The sequence below is a fragment of the Siphateles boraxobius genome, unplaced genomic scaffold (genome assembly GCF_051911475.1).
Source record: "Siphateles boraxobius isolate OS27281-9 unplaced genomic scaffold, OSU_SipBor_1 7, whole genome shotgun sequence".
NCBI classification, from domain to species: Eukaryota; Metazoa; Chordata; class Actinopteri; order Cypriniformes; family Leuciscidae; genus Siphateles; species Siphateles boraxobius.
Genome location: NW_027509197.1, coordinates 16,435,638 through 16,458,137, shown reverse-complemented (window position 1 = coordinate 16,458,137; position 22,500 = coordinate 16,435,638). Strand labels below are relative to the sequence as shown.

Here is a 22,500-nt window from a genome sequence, read left to right as displayed (position 1 = left end):
GCTTTTTAAAAAAAGAAGTCTCTAATGCTCACAAAGGCTGCATTTACTTGATCAAAAATACTGGGAAAACAGTAATATTGTGAAATATTATAATTAAAAATAACCGTTTTCTATTTTTAATAAATATAAAATGCAGTTTTTTCCTGTAATGGCAAAGTTGAATTTTCAGCATCATTACTATCTTCAGTGTCACATGATCCTTCAGAAATCATTCTAATATGCTGATTTTCTGCACAATAAACATTTATCACAATTGTGCTGCTTAATTTTTGTGTAATTTTTTTTTAATTTGAAATAACAATTCAATGCAGTTTTGTTGAATAAAAGTATTAATAAAAAAAAAAATTCTTACTGCCACCAAACTTTTGAACAGTATTACACGAATAACATGTATTTTCTTAACCCATCAGCAAAGAGTTTTTTTCTTGCTTTAAATTTTGTGAGATTTGTGTTTAAAATAAGAACAAATCTAAATTCTTATGAAGAAAATACATTTTTGCACTGCATATTTTGTGTGGATAAAGTTGTGTCTCCTAGGATAGTAAAGTGTGAATTCACCTATGGGGGCCACCCAGAAGTCCCTGTAAGAAAAACAACTTTGTAAGAATACAAAATATGTCTCAATGAAAAACTAAAAATTCAAAAAGATTATTCTGTTTCATTCTGTAAGGTTTAGGGTTATGGATCAGAAAACATCATTAGCTCAGTATAAAAACAATAAAAGTCAATGGAAAGTCCCCACCAGGAAAGAAAAACAATCATGTGTGCATGTGCGTGTTTATACGCTCACACTCCTGGCTCTCTGTGCTGTTTCTCCAGGTTGTGGTAGTGACCCCGAAGCAGATCTGAGCTTCATGATGTCAGAAAATAAGGAATACCGCCGTTCGATGGTCTTAACACCTAAGACCACCACTCCGTTCAACCAATTCCTGCCATCAAAAGATAAGCAGTCAGGCTATGTTCCAGCACCATTACGCAAGAAACGTGCCGAGCGAAATGAAGACAACAGAAGAAGCTGGGCTAGCCCTATGTTCACAGAAGATGACGGCACTTTTACTAGGTAATGCAAGTCTACACTCTAAAGATTCAATGGGGGTTTTCATTGGATGGTATATTCAACTTCGCATAGGTGAAAGATGACCATCTGATCATTGATTTATGATGTAATATAGACCATGCTTGCCGAAGAAAAATGTGCTTTTCTTTCTTTGAGGAAAACACCCATAGAATAGAAAAGTCACAAATGAGGTCTCAGTAGTTTCTCCTAGGCAGCAATACAAATTTTTTTTTTTTTGTCTCCAACTTTGAGATTTTTCACCAGACAAAAGCCCTAGCAATCTTAATTCTGTCTCTTCTAGAGTTTCAAAAAATACATCAACAGTGTCTCTCACATTGTGCTTTGATACCTGCCATCAAAGGATCTGAATGTGAACTTTTCTCAAAACAATTCTCAAAATTTGTCTCTTGATAATTTGCTTAGCTTCCAAAAAATATTTATCATTATATGCCTCCTTTGTTGGGTGAGATGTTAGCTATGAAACATTCTTGATGTTTGAATGCCGGTGCTTATTATTCCCACTATTTCTTGGCATTTTGTGCTTTCGTGACCATCATTGGTGGTGTATCCCAGTCATGAGTGTGCTGGTTCAGACCCTTCATCTATCACCGAGTTGAAAACCCAGACAACTGCCCACCAGTCTTTGGCCTATGAGTATGAGAGCAGTGATTCAGATACAGATCGACCGGATCCTGATATGGTTCTAGATGACCTCGCTAGCCGTAGATTTCACAGCCCGACCCCTGTCACTCCGACCAACTTTGCTTTACCCATGAGCCCGCTGGAGAGAGCTGCTGTCTCGTGTACCACCAGGCCACAGGTGGCTGTCAGTAATGTGCCCCGGCATTTATTGACCCATCTCAGGTCAGAAACTGGCTTCTTTGACACGTTTCTGTTTGATATTTTATCAGTGTTAACTTTGGGTCTATTCCAGAAACCTTCAAAGTTTGGTTTTGAGTTGCTGTGATGTCATTATTTCGCTTGATTTTCAACCCATAGCGTGGACTTTTTGAAACAACATTTTGTTTTCAATGTTTGATTTTCATTTGGTTTGGTGTGCTTGATAACCATGGATGGTTTGATGTGCATTGATTGTTGGTGGTATGTAACAAAAATGGCTGTCTTTTGAGCAGCGGTAAGTCACAGCCTCTTCAGAGGACTTACAGAGGGCCTGTGTCCGCTGACGCCTGCATTTACGATGACTCTGAAGAAGAGGATGATGAGTTTGGCTATGCTGATCCTGTTCAAGATGACCTTTATGCCCGTAAAGTAGGCCTGATGCCACAAACATCTGCCACAGTGACTTTTGATAAATTTCTGCCCAAGTTTTGGACACCTGAGGAGGATGCACATGTGAAGAAGATCAAACTGGGCTCCCAGCGCCGTCCTTGGTACAAGAAGATTCAAGGTTTCAGGTCTGTCCAGTACTGAGGCAAAAAAATAAAAGAACATAAATTAAGAAAAGAACATAAATAATTTTGATAAATAAAAATAACCCTATACCTAACTCCAGGAAGACATGCTTGATATTCCAAAAAATATTTAAATAAATCAGCTGTCCCATATTTATTATAATTGGCAACTATCCATTAAAGTAATTTGGAAATTAAAATGAAAAATATATATACATTTTTTTTTATGAAATCTGACTAAGAACCTGTTTTCAATTCTAAGCCCTATTGATTAGTCCATCAGGTGTTTTTTCAGATTATAATTTCTAATTCTCTGACATGTTTGGCTATCCAGTGGCTCCAAAAAAGTACAGTAAAGCACAAAACAATATGTTATACAAACTAATGGTCTTATACCTGTTAGATGGACGTTTCATAAAATTTGACAACCAGTACTGATGTCCAAATATTTTTGTTTTTAATTTTTATCTTGATTTTTAGCAGTACATCTGTTTCCATATATTTTTAAGCATTGCTTAAATGTACAAATTTATTGAATGCCACTGTAAACCCTGAGATTTCTTTTTTGCTTATTTACTTTGTTGCAAAGGCTTTTCTGTTACCTCCTCCTGTCTTCACTCTGGTGATGGTTACTAACTTTTCTCCATTTTCTTTCTCTGTGTTCTTTCACCTCACATTTTCCAGTCACAAGAAGTCAGATTCGTCCTCTGAAGAATCAGATGGTGACGCCAATCCCTGGCTCTCTCTACCTGCTTTCTCTCGCACTCAATCTGAACCCCCTCCCTCTCACTTCCATGCACCTGAAGGCCTCGCTCAGTCCAGCCTCACTTCCACACCCAGGTCCTTATCACAGCCCCATATGCAGTAGGACCGGACATTCACTCACTTCCCCTGATCAACTTCTCCACATATTCTAATAAATCTATCAACTGATGCGTATTAAGTAGTGTTTTTTTTTAATTATTATTATCATCTTTGTGAATGTTAATGATCTCAACAGACCATTGAAATGGTGAGAAGGTCCAAATGACTCATGCCAAACATTACAAGTTTTCTGAAGCTATATATGATTTGTGTGAGGAGACAAAGCCATCCAATAAGCTGTTCATTTGAGTCAGTGAGTCAGTTGAATTCGAAAAAACAGTTCATTGAACAAGTCATTCTCTAGAGTCTGATCTTTTCAATGAATACAGCTGATTCAGAAATCTCAATGATCAATTCCTTTACAAACACACTAATTTCATTTGACTCAATTAATGGTGCCACAACTGACATAAGGGTAATCTCATCAGTGAATAATTACATTTTGGTCTGTTCCCCAAACAAAGCTATCATATATTCAGAAAATGTGGAATATTGCAAACAAGTTGTATGGACCATTTTACAGATTATTTTGGTGCATTTTTAGAGCTTAAAGGCCCGCTCACACCAAGAACGATAACTACAGAGAACTATAAAAATAACTATGTTAGCGCCCACACCAACACACCATAACGTCCTGTTTATTATAAGCTTGCGCTGCAGTTATATCATCTGCTGCTTTAAATGCTCAAGCTCTTTAAAGCAAGATACATTCTGATTACTGTCAATGTTTTCATTATTCATCAGCTGGGGGAAAAATCTATCTGAAAGTGATTCCAACGATATCATTCCTCTGTGTGGTTATAGTTGTGGTGTGGTTATAGTTGTGGTGTGTATCAAAATTCTTAAAACTACTTTTATTAAATCTAAATTTGAAGTAACTTTTAGTATTTTGAGGCAGAGCGCTCACACTGCTGCTTTTCCAAAATTTAGAGCAAAATGAGTCTGCTTGAAAACTGCTGCTGTTACTTATATATTGCATGGTTAGTTGCTTCCTTCTGCATACACTACTCGTTTTAACTGGTCTTGACTGATTTCTACTCTTTTTACTGTCCCCTTGCATGTTCTGAATCTTTTCTTTACTCTTTTCTCCTTTGATTCACCCACAGTTCTCAGACACAACACCTCACGGTTGCTCAGCAGAGTGCTGGGCTCTCTAAGTCAAAGCCCCCTGATTTTTGGCCCACATTAGATCCCACCTCTGGCCCCAGACTCATAAAATGTGAAAAGCGCCCCCTCCTTGGGCGTGAACACCCTAACGACCCATACAACGTTTCTGCCGACATCTTGCCTGATTTGGAAAATGACGATATGTTTACACGTCGTACAAAAACCTTCCACTCGAGTGATGATCTGGCTCAGTTGAAGTACGGTAACTTCCTGGTGCCTCGCCGGAGATCAGAGGCTGAAGTCACGGTGGTAATTCAGCCCCGCCATGAGGGTGAACCCATTTATCCTGACATTGAAAAAGACGATGTGGTTTTTCGAAGGGCTCAACAGCAAATCAGACATTACCCTCTGTCTGGGGCCCCTGATAACTACCACCCTGTTCCTATTCCAGAGACATGGGCTTTGCCACCAAAACTGCTGGCCAAGCTAATGTTTGGCCCAGGTGAACCCAGACAGAACAAACCCAAGTCCGAGTTTAAACATGGTGCAGAGCAGCACCTGAAAACAGATGATATGCTACTTAGAAAGCTAAAAGCTTTAAATACCCAAGGGATGAAGGAAAAGGGATCTCCCAGTGTTTCTTTGTCTTGCAATGAAGAAGATATGCAGAAATGGCAAGCCATCAGAGAGGCCAGCCGTGTGCGATACAGGAAGAGGCTGATGGTTGAGAGGTTAGGTTTCTGAGCCTGCAGAAATACCTGTGTGCGCTTGTCATCATGATCTAATCTGCGGTGTACTTTTTCTCATTCTCGTGTTAACTATGATCTTACACTGGCAATGGCAAATGTTTGTGAGTCTGACATGGGCTTGACTTTGATTGCATGAGAATGATTGTAACAGGTAGATATTTGGATTTTTTTGTGTTTTTCTCTTAAATAATTTTGGACCAACTTAGAAAATGTGCACTCATTTAGATAAGTTTGTGCGTGACGTGATGAGGTCAAAATACTTTTCAGCACTGAAATTTATTTTTATCTCATCTTATTTTCTTGAATGTGCAAGGATTCCATTGTCAGCCGCCTCCACTTATTTTAGCTGTACAAAAACAGTCAGTTATGCTGCTTGATATTACAAACTGGTATTTGTTATCATATTATTTTAATTTATTGTCATAATCATAAACATGGTTTGTAGCACATATAGTTTTACAGTTTAATGCACTTTCTTGTTATTCTTCTAGTTATTTACCTATAGTGGCTAATGAATCAAAAGTCTATTTTCTTAATTTTACTTTACTGAATTATATAAAATTAAAAGCATTTTTATTTATTAGCTGGAACACCAAATAATGTGACATTTACAGATACACTTTGTTTGACTTTGGAGAGACTGACCAATTGCCTGTGAAATGCATTTTGCTTGTCTTTAATGAAAGACTGAAAGTTTTGGTCATGAAAGCATCTAAGAAACTGATACATTACGTACTACAGACTCAACTGCTTTGACTTTCGTTTAAGTCCCAAAGTCCTAACAGATTTAATAAGGTGTGAGTGTATCCAGCTAAGCTGTGGTGGAATTTTAAAACCTGAGAAATGTCTAAAAGTAATCCAGTCAGACACATTCACTCTTTACGAAGTAACTTGCAAATGCGCTCTAGCTCCAAATTCCCCACACCCTTGTGATTCTGTGAAAGCTGGAACTTACACTTATGTGACCATGGAAACACACCTAGCACTTGAACCCCAGGTACAACATTGCATTTGATCAGAGTCCATGTAATGTCAGGGCATTAAAAAGAGCACTGGGATTGGTGGGGAATTTTACAAGTTTCCAATGATGTCATTCTACCATGAACTGAACCTTAGTTACAACTGACAGTTAATATTACGTTTGCACATTTTAAATGTCAGACAGCCAGGTCTGTAATCAGCGAATTAACTGAATGCTAAAGCATGACTTTGTACTGTAAAAATAAATAATCATTATGCACTTCATAGCTGGAGCGGTGTGGCTAAGCTATTGACGTGCAATACCGTTCGAAAGTTTGGGGTCAGTACCGTGAAATTAATTAATTAATTTATTTTTAAAGAAGTTAATAGGGGTTTTTTTCAGCAAGGATGCATTAAAGACATTTATAATGTTACAAACGTTTTCTATTTCAAATAAATGCTGGTCTTTTGTACTTCCTGTTCATCGAAGAATCCTGTAAAAAATATCCGTTTCCACAATAATATGAAGCAGCACAACTGTTTTCAACATTGATAATAAGAAATGTTTCTTAAGCATCAAATCCGCATGTTAGAAAGATTTCTGAAGGATCATGTGACACTGTACACTGGCTGCTGAAAATTCAGCTTTGCCATCACAGGAATAAATTATATTTTTATACATATTAACATAAATATCAACATAATTTATTCTAAATTACAATATTTCACAATATTACTGTTTTGCTGTATTTTTTAATCAAGTAAATGCAGCCTTAGTCAGCATAAAAGACTTCTGTCAAAAAAATCCCAAACCTTTGAACAATAGTGAATGTTTCTTTTATTGGTCATTCAATACAAACTGTCAATCAACACACCAAAATATGACTCTTTTGTTACTGTGGTTCTCTTTGGTTTCTAGACTGTTCCAGAAAAGCTCTGATAGTAAAGGGTGAGTTGTGGCAGTAACGGCATGTTTTTGTGTGTGTGTTCATGGCTGCTGCGTAGGCCTCTGCCCTCCCCTATATTAAGCACTGACACTCACAATGTACTCAATGCTATGATCCCCATGGGCAGCTGTCTAAAACATTTTCACTGCAAAAAAAAAACGTGTCGACTACAGATATGCGCACTGCTGGCTAATTTAATCTCTGTTCAAACGTGTCCTTCTGGAAAGATCCAGAGCATGAGAAGCACAGATGTACTTCTGCAATGCAGACATATTGTGCTCTCACTGGTAAGTCACATGATTGGAAGTGATTGAATGAGCAAATCCTGGAAAATTATTAACCAATTAAGTTGCCACATAACATAATTTGCTAGTTGTCTATTATGAAAACTAATTGTGGCTTGAATAATATTCAGGACATTCCGTTTTACTAACCCTTCAATTAAATCTTTTTTCCATCCTAATGCATTACTTTTTTTTTCTTAAGGAATTAATAGGACTTCTAAAGTTTTTTGAAAAACCTGTTTACAGGAGCAAATCAGTGAGTGACATCACTGATAGTGAGAAGAACCTCAATACCTCGGCGTTGGAGTTGCGCTTCGAAGAGCTGCAGAAGATGCGTACTAGGATTAAGGAGAATGAAGATAAGTGGCAAGATGTGAGTATCGGATCACGTCGTTTTGTTATTGATAATATTCATAGCTGCAGATGTTCAGCCTGTGATTCAATGAAAGTTGAGACTAGTAAGATGTCCTCATAAGGACCTTGACTACTTCGAGTCACAACAATAAGTGGTCTGTAACTGTTCAGTGATATTTCGTAGTGTGAATGTGATTGGACTGAGCTTCAATTCAGCATCTAGGTCATATACGGGCCTCTAATTCACACGGGAAAAGAACTTGGGTGGAGCCAAACAGGCAAAATAGGACACCGGCAAAATCTAGTCCTCCCTCACTCCTCAATCTGTCCTCGTATCTCTCCACCCTTCCCCTGCACTGTCCCTCATACCGTTACTGCTTATGAATAAGCACCTGTGCTCCAGTTATGGTGGCTGAGCATCTCTCTCCTCGTCCCTGCAGGATCTTTCAAGGTGGAAGAATAAGCGCAGGAGTGTGAATTCTGACATTGTGAAAAAGAAAGAAGAGAGGGAACAGATCGAGCAGATCACTTCAACCGGCACCAGGAAATCAAAGACCTTGAAGGAAATGCATGATGAGAGGTGAACATACATTCCTTCAAATCAAGCTGTAGTTGTGTCTCTAATGCTTAAACGGTACAAAACTGTATATTTAATTTAAATAATTATTTAATTTTGTTTTATTTTATTTTCCTAATTGTATTTTATTTTTGTTATTGTGTGTGGTGTACTATGATGAAATGTTGCTGTCACTGTTTTTTGTAATTTCTGTTGTCTGTTGTTAGTGCGGAGAGTGTAGCGTGTTCTACTTTGTCTGATCCGTTGTCTGCTCATTGTAAAAGTGTAATCTAATCGCGGTTCTTGTCCTGCCTCCCTCCTGCTCCTTTTCAGGCAGCAAAGCAACTACAGGGACAGCATTAACTCCATCGTTGATGATGTCTTTGAAAAACCTGTACCCCGAAGCAGAACTCTGCCAGCACGTAGCTACACCATTGACACCCCTTACGCCCCCACGGAAAAACCGTCACTACCCTCCATACCATCTATGAGAGAAAAGGAACCTGTGGCTGGCACCCTGGCATCACATCAGCCAGATTTTCCTACCAAACCTGATCGCTCTAGCCCAGATATCCCACTTACAATGAATAACAGCATTCAGGAGAGCAAAACAACAACCCAAAACCTTCTGGATGATCCAGTTCCTGCTTTCTCCTACAGCAACACCAGCCTGATTAAGCCCACCAGCATGATCAAGCCCATCAGCGTCAGTAAACCCAGCAGTGTTCTGAACAGCTCAGACTCGATTAGCAAAACTAAGCCAGTTGAAAACTACAGCAGCACCATTAGCTCATTGTATAAGCCCAATTCAATGGATACAAAGCAGTCTGGGCTGGATCAAGTTTCTGCCTCCCTCCCCAGGAGCTACCAGAGATCAGATAGCGCAAGACTCACCTCTGTAGTTACACCCAGGCCATTCGGCACACAGGCCACCCGAATAACCTCTCTTCCCAGAGCATTCACGGTGAGTTGGCCCTGTTTGGTCTCAAACATCATGATGGCATTTTTCTTTTTTAATGAATGAAGGTCTTTGAGAACATTATGCTACCTGCCAACATGTGCGATCGATTTACAATGAAGTTGTGATGTAATTACAACTCATATGAACAATAAAGAATTTAACTGAGTTACAACACTACCATAAAACTGTAATGTGGAAGCCAGATTTTTTGGTCAAAGCGTACAGTGTCATTAAAAAGTGCAGTGGTTCTGGAAGTAAAAATTTATTTTCTCCATAGATTTTTTTTAAGATTTTTTTAACTTATAAACCGTTAAATACCTACTGTGTGTGACAAGGTTGTTACATTTGTTCTATTAGTTGGTATAATTGATGGTATATGCTTTTGAAGCCATCATCTTATAACTCTTTAACAGACATGATTTTTTTTAATTCCTATGGGCAAAAAATGAATTTAAATACTTCCAGAATCAAGCCAGCTGAACAGTGGACTGTTGCACTCTATTCCTGTTTGACTTTTCCCATGGTTAAAATTATCAGTCATGATCTCTTCTGCTTTATTCACTATAACTGTAAGTTATGAATGCATCTCAAACAGTGAAGAGTTCAAATTGGTTGTGAAAATACAGTATATGCCATCAAACCTTTTAGATGGATGACTCTCTTAAGCGCACCAGTGGAGAGACAGACAGCCTCAAGAAACCTACAGTTTTCAACAGCTATGCTCAGTATGTGAAAGAAGATGAGGATACGTCCCAGGAAAGCCCTAAGCAGAGCAGTGACGAAGAGGAGAGATCAGAGGATAGAACCCCGTCTCCTGTCCCTCCGATCAACAAGGTGTTGCCCCTCCCTGAATCTTCATTCCCACTGATCCCTCCAATTGAGGCAAGACGCTCCCGAGCAAATCTCAACTACAGATTGTAATAACATTATATTTCCTAAAGTAAAAGCAAATTTAACATGCAGAGACAGACATACAAGCACTTTATTTTCTGTAAATCTGACTAAATCCAGATCAATCATTTAAAAAGTTTATAGCAACATTTTGTGGTCTGGGTTGCCTTATGTAGATTAATGGCAATTTGGATGTCAATGTTCCTGCTCTTCAAAGTAATTTTGATTTTATTGCAATAAATCCCAATGGCACACTCCCAAAAACCAGAAATCACTTCATGTGAAATCACTTATAGCTGACCTGTCTGTGTCTTCCAGGTGGACTACAGTGAGATGAGGATCAGTCTAAACCAGAAACCCAACAGTAGCCGGGACTTTGGCTTCCAGAACGACTGGGACTCCACTGGGGTCCGTGTCAAATCTGTAGTTCCAGGTAAAAGAAACTGTTTAAGTCCTCTGAAATAGAAGTGATGTCAAAGGTGATCTCATGTGCTGCTCAGTGAATTAATGACGCACACAGTACAGGCTCTACCTGAAGCTTCAGAGAACGTCTGCTACTCACAAAAAACACACATGTAATGTACTGCTACAGTATATAGGGCAGATATTTTTCTAGGTTAAATCTGATGAGGCTCTAGTTGCCCAAGATAGCAATGGAACAAAATGTTCATGAAACAAAATGTATTGTCTGAGGTGCTAAAATAAATTGTTTAATTAAATAAATCACAGTTCGAGCATCATTGTCATTCCTATAATTGTTTTGAGGAGTTTTTAACATTTATTTTATGTATAATGCATGTGTTCAATGCAGGCAGCACAGCGGAGCACGGTCAGGTTAAGGTTGGAGATGAGATCCTTGCGGTGAACGGGCACCGGGTGGCAGACATGAGCTATAATGAGTGGAAGAACAGTATGGAGGAGGCCTTGCAGCAGGGAAGTCTGCTTATGGACATCCGCAGACATGGCAAGAATAGTAAGTCCCCGCCATCTCAGCGAGTGCACCACTGACTACAGCAAGCCTTGGTAAAGCTTTCAACAGAAAAAAACATTGCCTTTTGCTACATATATATTGCAGACTACGTTCCTCTGTTGGTTGTCCCTGCAGTTAAAGTCTATATATCTACTGTAGTAGCAACACATAGTGTTTAGTTCATCTTGTATATGCTTGTCAGTTGTGTGTTTGGCTTTCTTGTTGCTGATATTCTTTCGTCTGCTTTTTTCCCCATTTAAAGGAAAAGTTCACTCAAAAAAAATGTAAATGCTATCAATATTTCCAAACCTGTATGCTGCTGTTTTTGTGTGTGATTTTTTTTTTTTTTTTAAAGACAATTTTATTAAAAATATAAATGCTTAAAATAGATATAGTGGGCTGTGTCAAGCTCCAAAAAGGACAAAACTACAATAAAGTACCATGAAAATAGTCCATATGACTTTTGTGCACTATATTCCAACTTCCAACTTTTTATTTTGTTTTAAGTTTATTTTATATGAAGCACATATAAAATAAACGTTTTTCATTTTTGGGTGAACTATTCCTTTGTCTACCTTTTCCTGGTATGGTTTCTTTAGTATATATGTAGTATGTTTGTATTTTTCTAAACAGTGTATTATCTTAGTTTATAAAGTAAGTGGTTCTTTATATTTTCAGTGATTCATATGTTCAGTATTTACTAACAGGCTTATAGTTTGTGACTGAAGGCAGATCAGAGGGCATCTGTAAGCTTGTTGGTAAACCTGGTGTGCGTGGAGCTCATTCTGACTGCATGGCAGGGGAAGGTGGTCTGTCTTTCATCCCCACATTTTTTAAGTATTTACCAGACACATTCAGTTTTTAGTATCTGTCTGTAGTCATACATCTGTTTTCATAATTTGCTAATTCTGTGTTTTTGAAATGAATGGTTTTGTTGACATGCCACAATCAGACTGGGGCAGAGACCTACCTTCCCTTCCATTTAAAAGCCATAAGACCATCAATCTGACCAGTCTGGATCCTCTAGGTCCCTCTGAGTCATACCTCAGCACCAACCTGGATTTCACATCCCAACAAACCAAGGACAACGTTGTGAAAACCGTGAATGTCAGATCACAGCCAGGCAATGTGAGCAGACTAATTAATCACCTACTATATATGGCACTTTATTTTTTAATTGGTATTTGAAGGTATTTTAAAGCTTCTTTCATAATGCTAAACCGATTACCTTTTTTCCACAGAATAATGGTACAAATGGAATAAATGGTGGTTTCCGTGAGGATTCAGAGAATATGAATAATAAAGGTAAATTGCTTCTTTTTTTTTTAGCTAATTGCTTGGAAATATTCTGTAAAGGTTTTTTGTTGGATGCTTGTTTTAATAAATGCATGTTTGCAGAAAGTTTGCGAATCTTGTTCTGAGATTGTTTACTAGCTTGACAAGAATGGTTGTTTTTGATTAACTTCAAACAGTGTGAGATAAAGATTATGCAAAATGAGATCAGCTATCCAAATTCTATGCACATACTGTGTTTATACAATATATATATATATATATATGTGTGTATATATATATATGGTAACACTTTACAATAAGGTTCATTAGTTAACATTAATGTATTAACTAACATGAACTAACAATGAGTAATACATTTGTTAGTTAATCTTTGTTAACGTTAGTTAATAAAAATACAGCTGTTCAATGTTTGTTCATGTTAGTTCACAGTACATTAACAAATGTTAACAAATACAACCTTTGATTTTAATAAGGTATTAGTAAATGTTGAAATTAATATTGATTAAGATTAATAAATGCTATAGAAGTATTGTTCATTCTTAGTTCATGTTAACTAAGGTAGTTAACTAATTAACCTTATTTTAAAGTGTTACCATATATTTTTAATTCTACCAAACTTTTTTTAAAGAAAGCAGTGTGGATTAAGAATGAATAGCTAAATCTACTTCCCCAGGACAAATTCATCTTCTTCTAACATTTTTATCTCCTGTGTAGAATCTGAATCCATTTCTGTGAAAAACTTAAAAAGGAGATCAGAGTTTTTTGAACAAGGTAACAGAACAGCATCAGTGCAGTGCTGATGCGTTCAGGCTATATGTTTCGGGGCTGTGGGTAAACCGCTAAGTCTTCATCCTGCCATCCTCCTCTCCTCTCTCTAGCAGAAACCCCTCATAACCTCTGTGCTCTTCCCTCAGGCTCTGCAGGGCTCACAGTCAGTTCTCTGGTCTACCTCTGTGGTAAAGGGGGGTTGAGTGTGCAGTGTCCACTTCCATCTTGTGCGCTAACATGCTGTCTACAGGAGCCAGAGTACTTTAAAAAGTAGAGGAAAATTGGCGATTAAATAAACCAGTTTTGATTTGTTCCTCTGCACTTATCTAAAATGGCAACTCTGCCATCATTAATCACTGATAATCTTCCCTCCAATAGGCTGTGAACCACTGACAGATCAGAGTCAGTAAGGTTAACTGGACCATTTGTAAATCTGATTCATTAATTAAACTTGTGAACCAGATCCACTTATTCATCCAAAATATTCTACTCGCGCTGTTAGTGCAAACAAACCTTAAGAGTTTGTCAATTGTTTTTAAAATATATATTCATTAGTCATTCTCTGAGGCCTCTGAAAGACAGCATGTCAGGACCATGCCAACATACAAAGCACTTTAAACAAAATTTGGAAAGTACTTTAAAAGAAAAGTTTATCTTGCTGATACCTTACTTGCAGTCACATATTAATATAATATCAGAGATTTTCCCCACAGGTATAAATGAAAGAATTTAGGATAAGACGGATATGAATATGAGACTGTTTTACCTTCACACACTCAAGTCATTCTTGCTGTATATTCTTGATTGTAGAAGCAGCTCAGGAAAAGAAATCCGTAATCAGTGTGGAGTGTGTTGGTATTGTGTTGTGAATGCAAATAGTGCATGCTGTGCTGGGCATGGATGTGGGGTTTGGTTTTACTAATAGCCAGTGCTTCTGCATGTGGCATTGCATATGGGGACTGGCCAGCGGTGTTTATCTACAAGATGTGTTTATGCATTATTCATTTGGTTTGTTTATTGAAGTCTTGCATGCATTTTTGTTTATCCAAGTCTGCATGTGGTTCTAATTTAACATTTATTTATGGTACTGTTGGGTTATGGGTTTCTTATTTTAATAGATTTTATGTTATCAGATGTTGGGATGGAATGCTGTTCATGTGTTCCCTTCATGCTATGATGAAGGTTGTTTTTTTTCCCCCAAAACAGTCTAAGTAGCATCTAATTGTAGCTCTTTTTTACAGGTGGATCTGATACAGCAATATCGAATGTAAGTTGAGTTTCAATGTTTTCTTTTAATACAACCACTGCTGCTTCCAAGCATTTGATCTGATTAATTAATAATAAGTGAATTATAGGGGTTTGGGTGCACAAAAAAAAAACCCCAACTTTTTTTGGATATTTGACATGCCAAGATATTGTAAAGGATATCTGGGATATTTTATTTGACCAGTGTTGGCTCCAATAATTCAAAGTGTTTTCTGTGTGTGTAGCTTCCCATGCCCTCCATCACTACATCCACTACCCACTGGTCCTGGGACCCAGAAGAAGAGCGCAGACGTCAGGAGAAGTGGCAGAAAGAGCAGGAGCGTTTGCTGCAGGTGAATATTATATGAGCTCGACCGTTGGGCTTTATATAGTTATGGCCTAAATATGGGTTATGTTGACGGGTAGAGGACAATATATAGCATTTAAATGAATAGTTGTGAGAATTTTTTCCAAAGGTTGTAAAAACTAGTTCTGGAAGGAGATATGTATTGTGCTGCTGATCATGCAAACTCGAACTGTTTTTCTCTTGTCCTCCTTGTGCAGGAGAAGTACAGAAAAGACCAAGAAAAACTTGACGATGAGTGGAGAAAGGCACAGCAAGACCTTGCGAAAGAGGGCCCCAAAGATTATGAGGAGGTATGTTGTGTTATGTTATGCTATGCTATACATTTATTTACAGTAAACAATTGTTGTATCCAGGTAAGTATTTTATGGATTCCTCAGCAATAATTACACCATGTTCACGGGAGAAAGTATATTCCAAAAGAAATATAAAAATAATTACATTTACACAAATAACACTTTTCAAAAGTTCATATAAATAATCTGTTTTTTTTCCAGCAAAACAAAACCTATTATTCTATCTTGTGGAATTTATGTAAATGCCTGTAATTTCATAAAGCTTCATAAGGGCATGCAAACACATTTTTTCTTCAGATTTTGTAAGGGGTATGTAAATGTATGTCATTGTCACTGTCAAACTATTCTTTGATTGTTGTTGAACAGGAGATGGAGCTGAACAGACACAACCTCTACTCCCCTCTTCCCTCCATCAGACAACCTACTGTTTCATGGGAAAAGCAAGAGGCGTCCAGATTGGCCCATCAAGAGGAAGAAAGGAATAAAACAGAGGAGGAGAGGTTACGTTTAGAAGAGAGGAGAAAAAGCGAGGAAGAGAGGCTGCGGTTAGAGGAAGAGATGAGAAAAAGAGAGGAAGAGAGGCTGCGGTTAGAGGAAGAAAGTAGAAAACGAGAGGAAGAGAGGCTGCGGTTAGAGGAAGAAAGTAGAAAACGAGAAGAACAACAGCGTCTTGAGGAAAAGAGAAAAGAAGAGAGGAAGAGAAGAGAAGAGGAGGGGCAGCGTTTAGAGGAAGAGAGGAGGAAGATAAGAGAAGAAGAGCGCCTTGAGGAACAGAGGAAGAGAGAAGAACAGCGCCTCCTTCAGGAAAAAGAGAGGAACAGAAGAGAGGAGTGGAGGCAACTGGAAGAGCAGAAGAGGTTTCAGGATCAAGAGTGAGTTTCTGTATTTCAACAGTCATTAGCTGGTTTCTCTCGTTTAAATTTTATGTCCCATCTTTCATTATCTGTGTCATGCTAATATGAATGTATAATTTTCTCAAGCATGCAGCTTAAACAGTTTTGGTTGTTTTACTTCCAGAACAATAACATCAAGGAATGGCATTGAATAGCATGCTTGACAAATACATGTATTAGTCCTGCTTTAAATACCAAAGTAACCTGACTAAACTAACATTGTCTGTTTTAGGGCTGGGCGGTATGACACTATAAATTTGTAATACATTCTATGCACCGGTAGATGCTGTATATATATATTAGTGAGCATGAATGCTTTGCTTTATTTACACATTAAGAGCAATGAAGAAACCTGGAATAATGCGAAAATACATAGTGAAATTAGTTAAGATGAGGAAGCCTATAAACTGAAAAAAAAAAAAAAAAAACATTGAAAAAGTTTCAGAATTCTTTGATGAATTAACATAAAAAGGAACAGCATTTATGTAACTGAAGTCTTTTGTAACAGTTTTTACTGTCAACGTACTGACCCCAATCTTTTGAACACTATAGTATAAAAAAATCAGTAAATTTTTACAGCGAAAATAACTATATTGTGATGAATGCTGTTGCCGTGATACAAGATACTCATTCCACAATTTAAGATTTTAATCCTACTACCCAGCCCTAGTATGTGTTTTACTCATGCATTAATAATCACACTAATTTATCTTCTATTAATGTTGTCCAATCATGACTGTGTGAACATCTGCTTGTCTGTGCTGATTCTGCTGTTTGGCCACAGTAAGGTGGACTCCTTTGGCTATACCAATGTTTACCCTGAATTAGCCTACTCGCACAGGTAAATTGGACTCTGCTATTTGCACAACCATTTTATTTAACAAAGATGTAAATGAATGCAATGCTTTCAGGCTATGCGTCCATACTGGAGTTATACATTGATAAGATCTTTCATCTGAATGTTTATCGGACTGAGTAATCTTATTCTCTCTTTCGGTTCGGTTTGCAGGTCCATTTCCAAATCTACTCCAGAACTTGATGAGGTTGCAAAACCGGACATTAAAGGTCAGTGCAGCTTTTATCTTTTCCTCTAACCCTTTATGTGTGTCTATTGTTGGTTTGACATAAGGAGCCGCTGAGACAGCATTCCTGCAGAGCGTGTTGTCAGTGTGCCACATGTTGTAAGGGCTGGATTTAAATCACACCGACAGAACAGTGCTGTAGAGTGTGTGGCTCTCTCCAGGTGTGTACAGCAGACACAGGGGGTTGGCAGGATGGCTGCTGGAGGAGGAATTGAGGCGAAAGAAAAACCCTCAGATCCAGAGAAAGCAGGCAGCGAGTGAGCTAGAGCTTGAGAGGAGGAGCATCCTCAATGCCATGAAATACAGAGACCCAGAGAGAGGTGGGGCGGCTCGGACCCACGCCAATCAATCAGCTCAACCAATCACCTTGGCCTTATTTTCTCCAAATTTGACAGATACAATGTCAGCAAAATCAGATGTAATCGAGTCTGTGTCCACATGATCAGTGTGCATTTGATTAAAAACTGTAATATAAAACAGTGGGGTCAAACAGCATGAGACCATAAGTGAAAATGTTTCTATTTTTCTAATTTAATAACTTTTTTCAAATTATCTAATATATGTTACACTACCATTTAAAAGTTTGGGGTCAGTAAGTGTTTTTTGTTTGTTTGTTTAAAAAAAATACATTTATTCTGCAAGAATGCATTGTTAAAATATTCTATTTCAAATAAATGCTTTTCTTTGGAACTTTCCATAACCATAAAAAAAATTGTCACCGTTTCCTCAAAAATATTAAGCAGCACAGCTGTTTTCACCTTTAATAATAATAATAATAATAATAAATGTTTCTTGAGCTTGTTATTTTAAATTGTAATAATATTTAACAACATTACTGTTTTTCTGTTTTGATCAAATAAATGCAAGTCTTAGTGAGCATAAGAGACTTCTTTGAAACATTTTTTAAAAATCTTACCAACCCCAGACTTTTGAAAGATTGTGTATATTATCAGTAAAAAAAAAAAAAGTTAAATTTTTTTGAGGATTTCTTAATTTTGGTTACCCTCGTTTTGCTTTAATAACAGCAACACAAGAGCAGCATTAACTTTATGTAAAAAACCTGATGATCATGTTCTTATGCTTGATTTGAGATGATCCAAAGAGCTTCATATTGAGCTTTAGTGGAAGCAAGAACATCTGAGCGTCTGTGACTTTTTTTTATTTATTTTTATTTATTTTTTTATTGCCAGGTTTACATTATATTTTGAACCCCAGATTTTCACTGTGATCTTTCTGTGGACATTCAGACCCCACTATATATATATAATCATATGAAGATTATCTGAAATCAATTGCTGTTGATGTGAAATTATGTGATGTTTGTCTAATTACAACTTGTCACTTTGTTATTAATGGTAATATATGTTAATATTAATTAACAAAATATTAATGGTAATGGTTAAATTTTAGCAGCAAGCGGTGGTCTGGGTGAGGTCAGCAGGGACTATAAGAAAGATCCTCTATCTCGGGCTGAATTGGAAAGGCAGCAGATCCTTCAGGAAATGAAGAAGAAGACTTCCTTGAACACAGACAACAGCTGGATTCGCCAGCAGAGCTCTGCCACTGCCAGTGTCACTGCCAAAGAACCGGTCGATCTTCCTATTAGGAGGTTAGTATATGCCAATTTTTCGTACTTTGTACAGTAAGTAAACAATGAGGAAAGAAAACGATTGAGTGCTCCTGTAAAGATACAACTGAGGTTACTTGTGAGCTACAAACATTGACAAACTCACTTTGCTTGCAGGGGCGAGTCTCTTGATAACCTTGATATGCCTCGTTCTTCCTGGAGATCATCATGGAGCACATCTAACAGCTACTCGTCCATACCAGACTTCAGCCGCCCTCATTCTGCCCTTTCTGGCTCCTCGTCGTACCATAGTGGACGTCCAGGGTCTGCTACTTTGGAGACTTCTCAGTCCATGAGCTCCCTTAGGCAATCCTGGTCTCCATCCGCAACCACACCAGAGCCAGAGCCTCGAGCTGCACCACGAAATAGGTATTCTTCGCTAAAAGAAATTGTTATTGGTTTCTAAATACTCTAAAACAGTGGTTCTCAACTGGTGGATTGATGACAGCAGAATAATAAAATGCAACTAATTCTGGATAGCAAAACAAAGGACTTATCAGCTTTTAAAAGGTTGGAGAAAAAAAACATCCATCATTTGTGTTGTTGACATCAAAGGCCATATGTCCTATTAATGCACTAGGATTTTTTTTAACTTAATTTAAATTAAAAATTTACAGTTTAATACAAAATACATATTTATTTTGTTTTAAGGGTTTTTACATGTTTTTACTAAAAACAAGTAAAAGTCCATATAAAAATGAAAATTATGTCATTGTCTCCCCCTTATGTCATTCCAAATCTGTATTTCCTTCTGTGGGAGACAAAAGAAAATAGTTGTTAATTAAACAGTCTTGGTTCCCATTTACGCCCATTGTATGGACAAACAATATAATGGAAGTCAATAGTAACTAAACCTTTTTAGTTGATAACATTGTTCAAAATGTGTTCAGCAGAAGAAAGAAATGCATACAGGTTTGGAATGACATGAGGGTGAGTAAATGATGACTGAATTTTCATTTTGAACTATCCTTTTAAAAATGCTTTTCTGAAACTTAAAAAAAAAAAAGTTTGCGGTTAATATATAATTTGGCCCAGTGCTTGTTCTATGTGATAGGCTAATAAATGAATATGGTAAAGTTGCACTCAACAACTTGTTGTGATCACACATTAAGAATGTTTTGTTGACATTTTATATGATAAACAGTTTAGATACTATGTTGAGCTGCGACTTGATGTCCAATTTGGCCCGTCAAGCAAAACCATTTGATAACCACTGACCTAAACAATTCCATCCATCCATCCCCATGTGTCTCCCATATTTTTGTTGTCTTCAAAATGTGTTTGAACCCCATATAAGCCATGGGCTGTCTGCAAGTCTGTTGCTTAGCCCTCAGATCATGTTTTGTGTAATCTAGGTCAGTGAGTGGCAGGAAAATCTGTTCGTTCTGTAGTACACCACTGGGCAAAGGAGCAGCCATGATCATCGAGTCCCTGGGGCTCTGTTTTCATTTGAATTGTTTCAAGGTGAGCTTTCAGCTACTCCGAGGTCAGGTCCAGCCTGGCTTCATCAGTGACTAACCTGACTAATCTGCCCTGCCTGCTTTTACGATTATTCTAATCAGTTGTTGTGTGCATATATAAACTCAGCCATCAAAATGTCAACCCAGAGAATCAAAATGCCAATTCTAACCCTCTAGCTGATTCGTGGATAACGACACTGACAGCTCTGCCCTGTGACTTTCCTTTCTTTCCTAAAAGACTGCCATTTGTTTCTCTCAAATGGAAACAAACAAACCATCAAGAAGAAACCATGTGCATTTTTAAACGGCTGGACTACACAAATCTATTTCTGCCATCATGGTATAAGTGTGATTTTGCTTCAATAATTGTTGTATTATGAACATTTTCGTTGCATCTGTGCGAAAAAATCCCATGAAAAAAACACGTCTATCTTTAAAAGTCTAACTTTACCAGTTACCCTATATGTGCTGGATTAGCACTGCACCATGCCATTTTAAATAAAAACGAAGTTGCGTAAACACACCTCATTTATATGCGAATTAGAATAGAACAATAAATTGTATAAACATTGTGCTATTATAAAGTTGTATTTAAGAGAGGTGTTTGTGTATGTGTATAATTTGCAAGAGTAACTCGTCAAATGATGGTGAAAAGTGATATGATGGGACATATATCCAAAAATGTTGTGTAATCAAGCATACTTTGTGTGCTATTTAACTGTCACATTGGCCCAGTTAAGAAATCCAGATTGCAGTAATGTGCTGCATCTTCCATAATTTAGCACTCAAAAAATGGCCTGCAAGATGCACAAATTGCACTGAACATAGTACGTTTAGCACATTTCTGTAGAAAATCGGGTGCTAAAACAGCATAGACAAGTGCGTGTAAATAAACAACGGTATCAGTGGGCGTAATTCATTCTTATTTAATTCCCTTCTGAATTTATTCCTGTCTTTACCTTCACAGCAGCCATATGTGGCTCATCTAGAGCTTTATCATTCCTTGCACATACTCGTCATTCTCCAAATGCCAGTCATATGTATTTTTGCTCATCTTTTTATTCACACTGCATTGTCCTCTTTCTAATCTTGTTGCCGGGTCCTTTGGGCTGGTGTTACTACTTCAATTTCATATCTTTTGCTGCTGCCTTTGACCTCAAGCTAGGATTCTCTCTCTCACTCTTAGACGGAGGTGACTGTATGATATGGCAATACATTGAGGATTCTGACTGTCTAACAATGTGTTCTTTCATCTTGCGTTTGCAGTGCTCTGACTGCAGGTCTGATTTGGGAGGCTCAGAAGCAGGAGCAGAAGTCAGAATACGAAACCAACAGCTCTATTGTAACTCCTGCTATATGCGACTCAAAAGTAGGCCAGACATCTCTGCAATGTGTGCAATATAATGATTTCTGATCTTCTTTATGACTATATTTTTTTCTCTTTCTAGCTGGGCAGCCCACTGCCATGTGATCTTGCTGTACTGCAGCAGATTGAGGAAGAACCAATCACAGACAAGGAACTGTAAACACTAAAGAGTGTGTTGGAGATGTGATAACCATTGAGTGATTCAGCCAACCTTGATAATTCAATGAGCTTCTATTCTTCCTTTTTTACTTATGAGAGGGTGAGATTCCTAAGGTTATGTTTGTTTGAAAGTATTAGTAATTGTTTGTACAAAAGGGACGTGCATGTACCTGAATATGAACTATGCATTTGAAACGATAAATCATATACTGTCTTTTTCATCATCACTGATTGAAAGATTCTTATGATTTCTGGCTGGTTAACGAATATCTGTATGGTCCTAAAAATGTTTATAGTAATTATTAGAAATATGCTATTAAATTGTTATTGCTTGTCTAGATTTCTCCTGCAATATGTGTTATATAAGGGTTTACTGACTAAAATATCCTGTTAATATTCCACTTCATCTGTGTGCCTTTTTTGTTTTTTGATGGGGAAACATAATTAAGGATAAATGCATTAAGAATTTATTTAAAATGGCATGGTTAGTAAGCAGCACTCAGTTATATACTGGTAGCATCTATTTTATGCATCTGAGCAATTTCTCTGCTGGGGGAAAGATTTATCTAGAACTAAAGCAGCGTACTCAGTAATAATTGTAAATAAAATTTACCAAACTATGTCTTACCTGGGTGTGATTTACTTGACTAATCTCTCATTAATAAGATTTCTACACCTAAGACTAGGCTGAATTCATTGTTGCTGTCTCCAAGTAACATTGACTCATCTTTCATAGAGTTCATACTGAAACCTCATCACAGTTGCAGGGGAATTTCATCCAAAACCTTTTCTAATGGTTCATGTATTTTTATCACATAGTACACTACATTTC

At 37.4% G+C, this 22,500-nt stretch overlaps 1 protein-coding gene across 3 annotated transcripts in view; it reads left to right on the top strand.

Moving 5' to 3' along the window:
* Window positions 1–22,295, top strand: part of lmo7a (LIM domain 7a) — a 66,620-nt gene extending 44,325 nt beyond the window's left edge. Inside the window, exons 8-35 of one of the 3 annotated variants that reach the window (XM_077217026.1) lie at window positions 820–1,060; window positions 1,631–1,921; window positions 2,191–2,472; window positions 3,154–3,309; window positions 4,440–5,171; window positions 7,069–7,098; window positions 7,627–7,753; window positions 8,175–8,314; window positions 8,624–9,254; window positions 9,900–10,133; window positions 10,461–10,575; window positions 10,954–11,115; window positions 12,065–12,240; window positions 12,354–12,417; window positions 13,123–13,179; window positions 13,323–13,364; window positions 14,418–14,443; window positions 14,667–14,774; window positions 14,986–15,078; window positions 15,448–15,953; window positions 16,759–16,815; window positions 16,984–17,039; window positions 17,218–17,376; window positions 18,467–18,665; window positions 18,801–19,052; window positions 20,039–20,147; window positions 21,410–21,512; window positions 21,592–22,295. In XM_077217026.1, the coding sequence (XP_077073141.1) occupies window positions 820–1,060; window positions 1,631–1,921; window positions 2,191–2,472; window positions 3,154–3,309; window positions 4,440–5,171; window positions 7,069–7,098; window positions 7,627–7,753; window positions 8,175–8,314; window positions 8,624–9,254; window positions 9,900–10,133; window positions 10,461–10,575; window positions 10,954–11,115; window positions 12,065–12,240; window positions 12,354–12,417; window positions 13,123–13,179; window positions 13,323–13,364; window positions 14,418–14,443; window positions 14,667–14,774; window positions 14,986–15,078; window positions 15,448–15,953; window positions 16,759–16,815; window positions 16,984–17,039; window positions 17,218–17,376; window positions 18,467–18,665; window positions 18,801–19,052; window positions 20,039–20,147; window positions 21,410–21,512; window positions 21,592–21,614 (5,171 nt within the window). In that variant the 3' untranslated portion in view covers window positions 21,615–22,295. The remainder of the gene's footprint in view (window positions 1–819; window positions 1,061–1,630; window positions 1,922–2,190; window positions 2,473–3,153; window positions 3,310–4,439; window positions 5,172–7,068; window positions 7,099–7,626; window positions 7,754–8,174; window positions 8,315–8,623; window positions 9,255–9,899; window positions 10,134–10,460; window positions 10,576–10,953; window positions 11,116–12,064; window positions 12,241–12,353; window positions 12,418–13,122; window positions 13,180–13,322; window positions 13,365–14,417; window positions 14,444–14,666; window positions 14,775–14,985; window positions 15,079–15,447; window positions 15,954–16,758; window positions 16,816–16,983; window positions 17,040–17,217; window positions 17,377–18,466; window positions 18,666–18,800; window positions 19,053–20,038; window positions 20,148–21,409; window positions 21,513–21,591) is intronic. The other 2 variants (XM_077217029.1, XM_077217027.1) reach the window with 2 other exon arrangements.
* The last annotated feature ends 205 nt before the right edge of the window (window positions 22,296–22,500 follow it).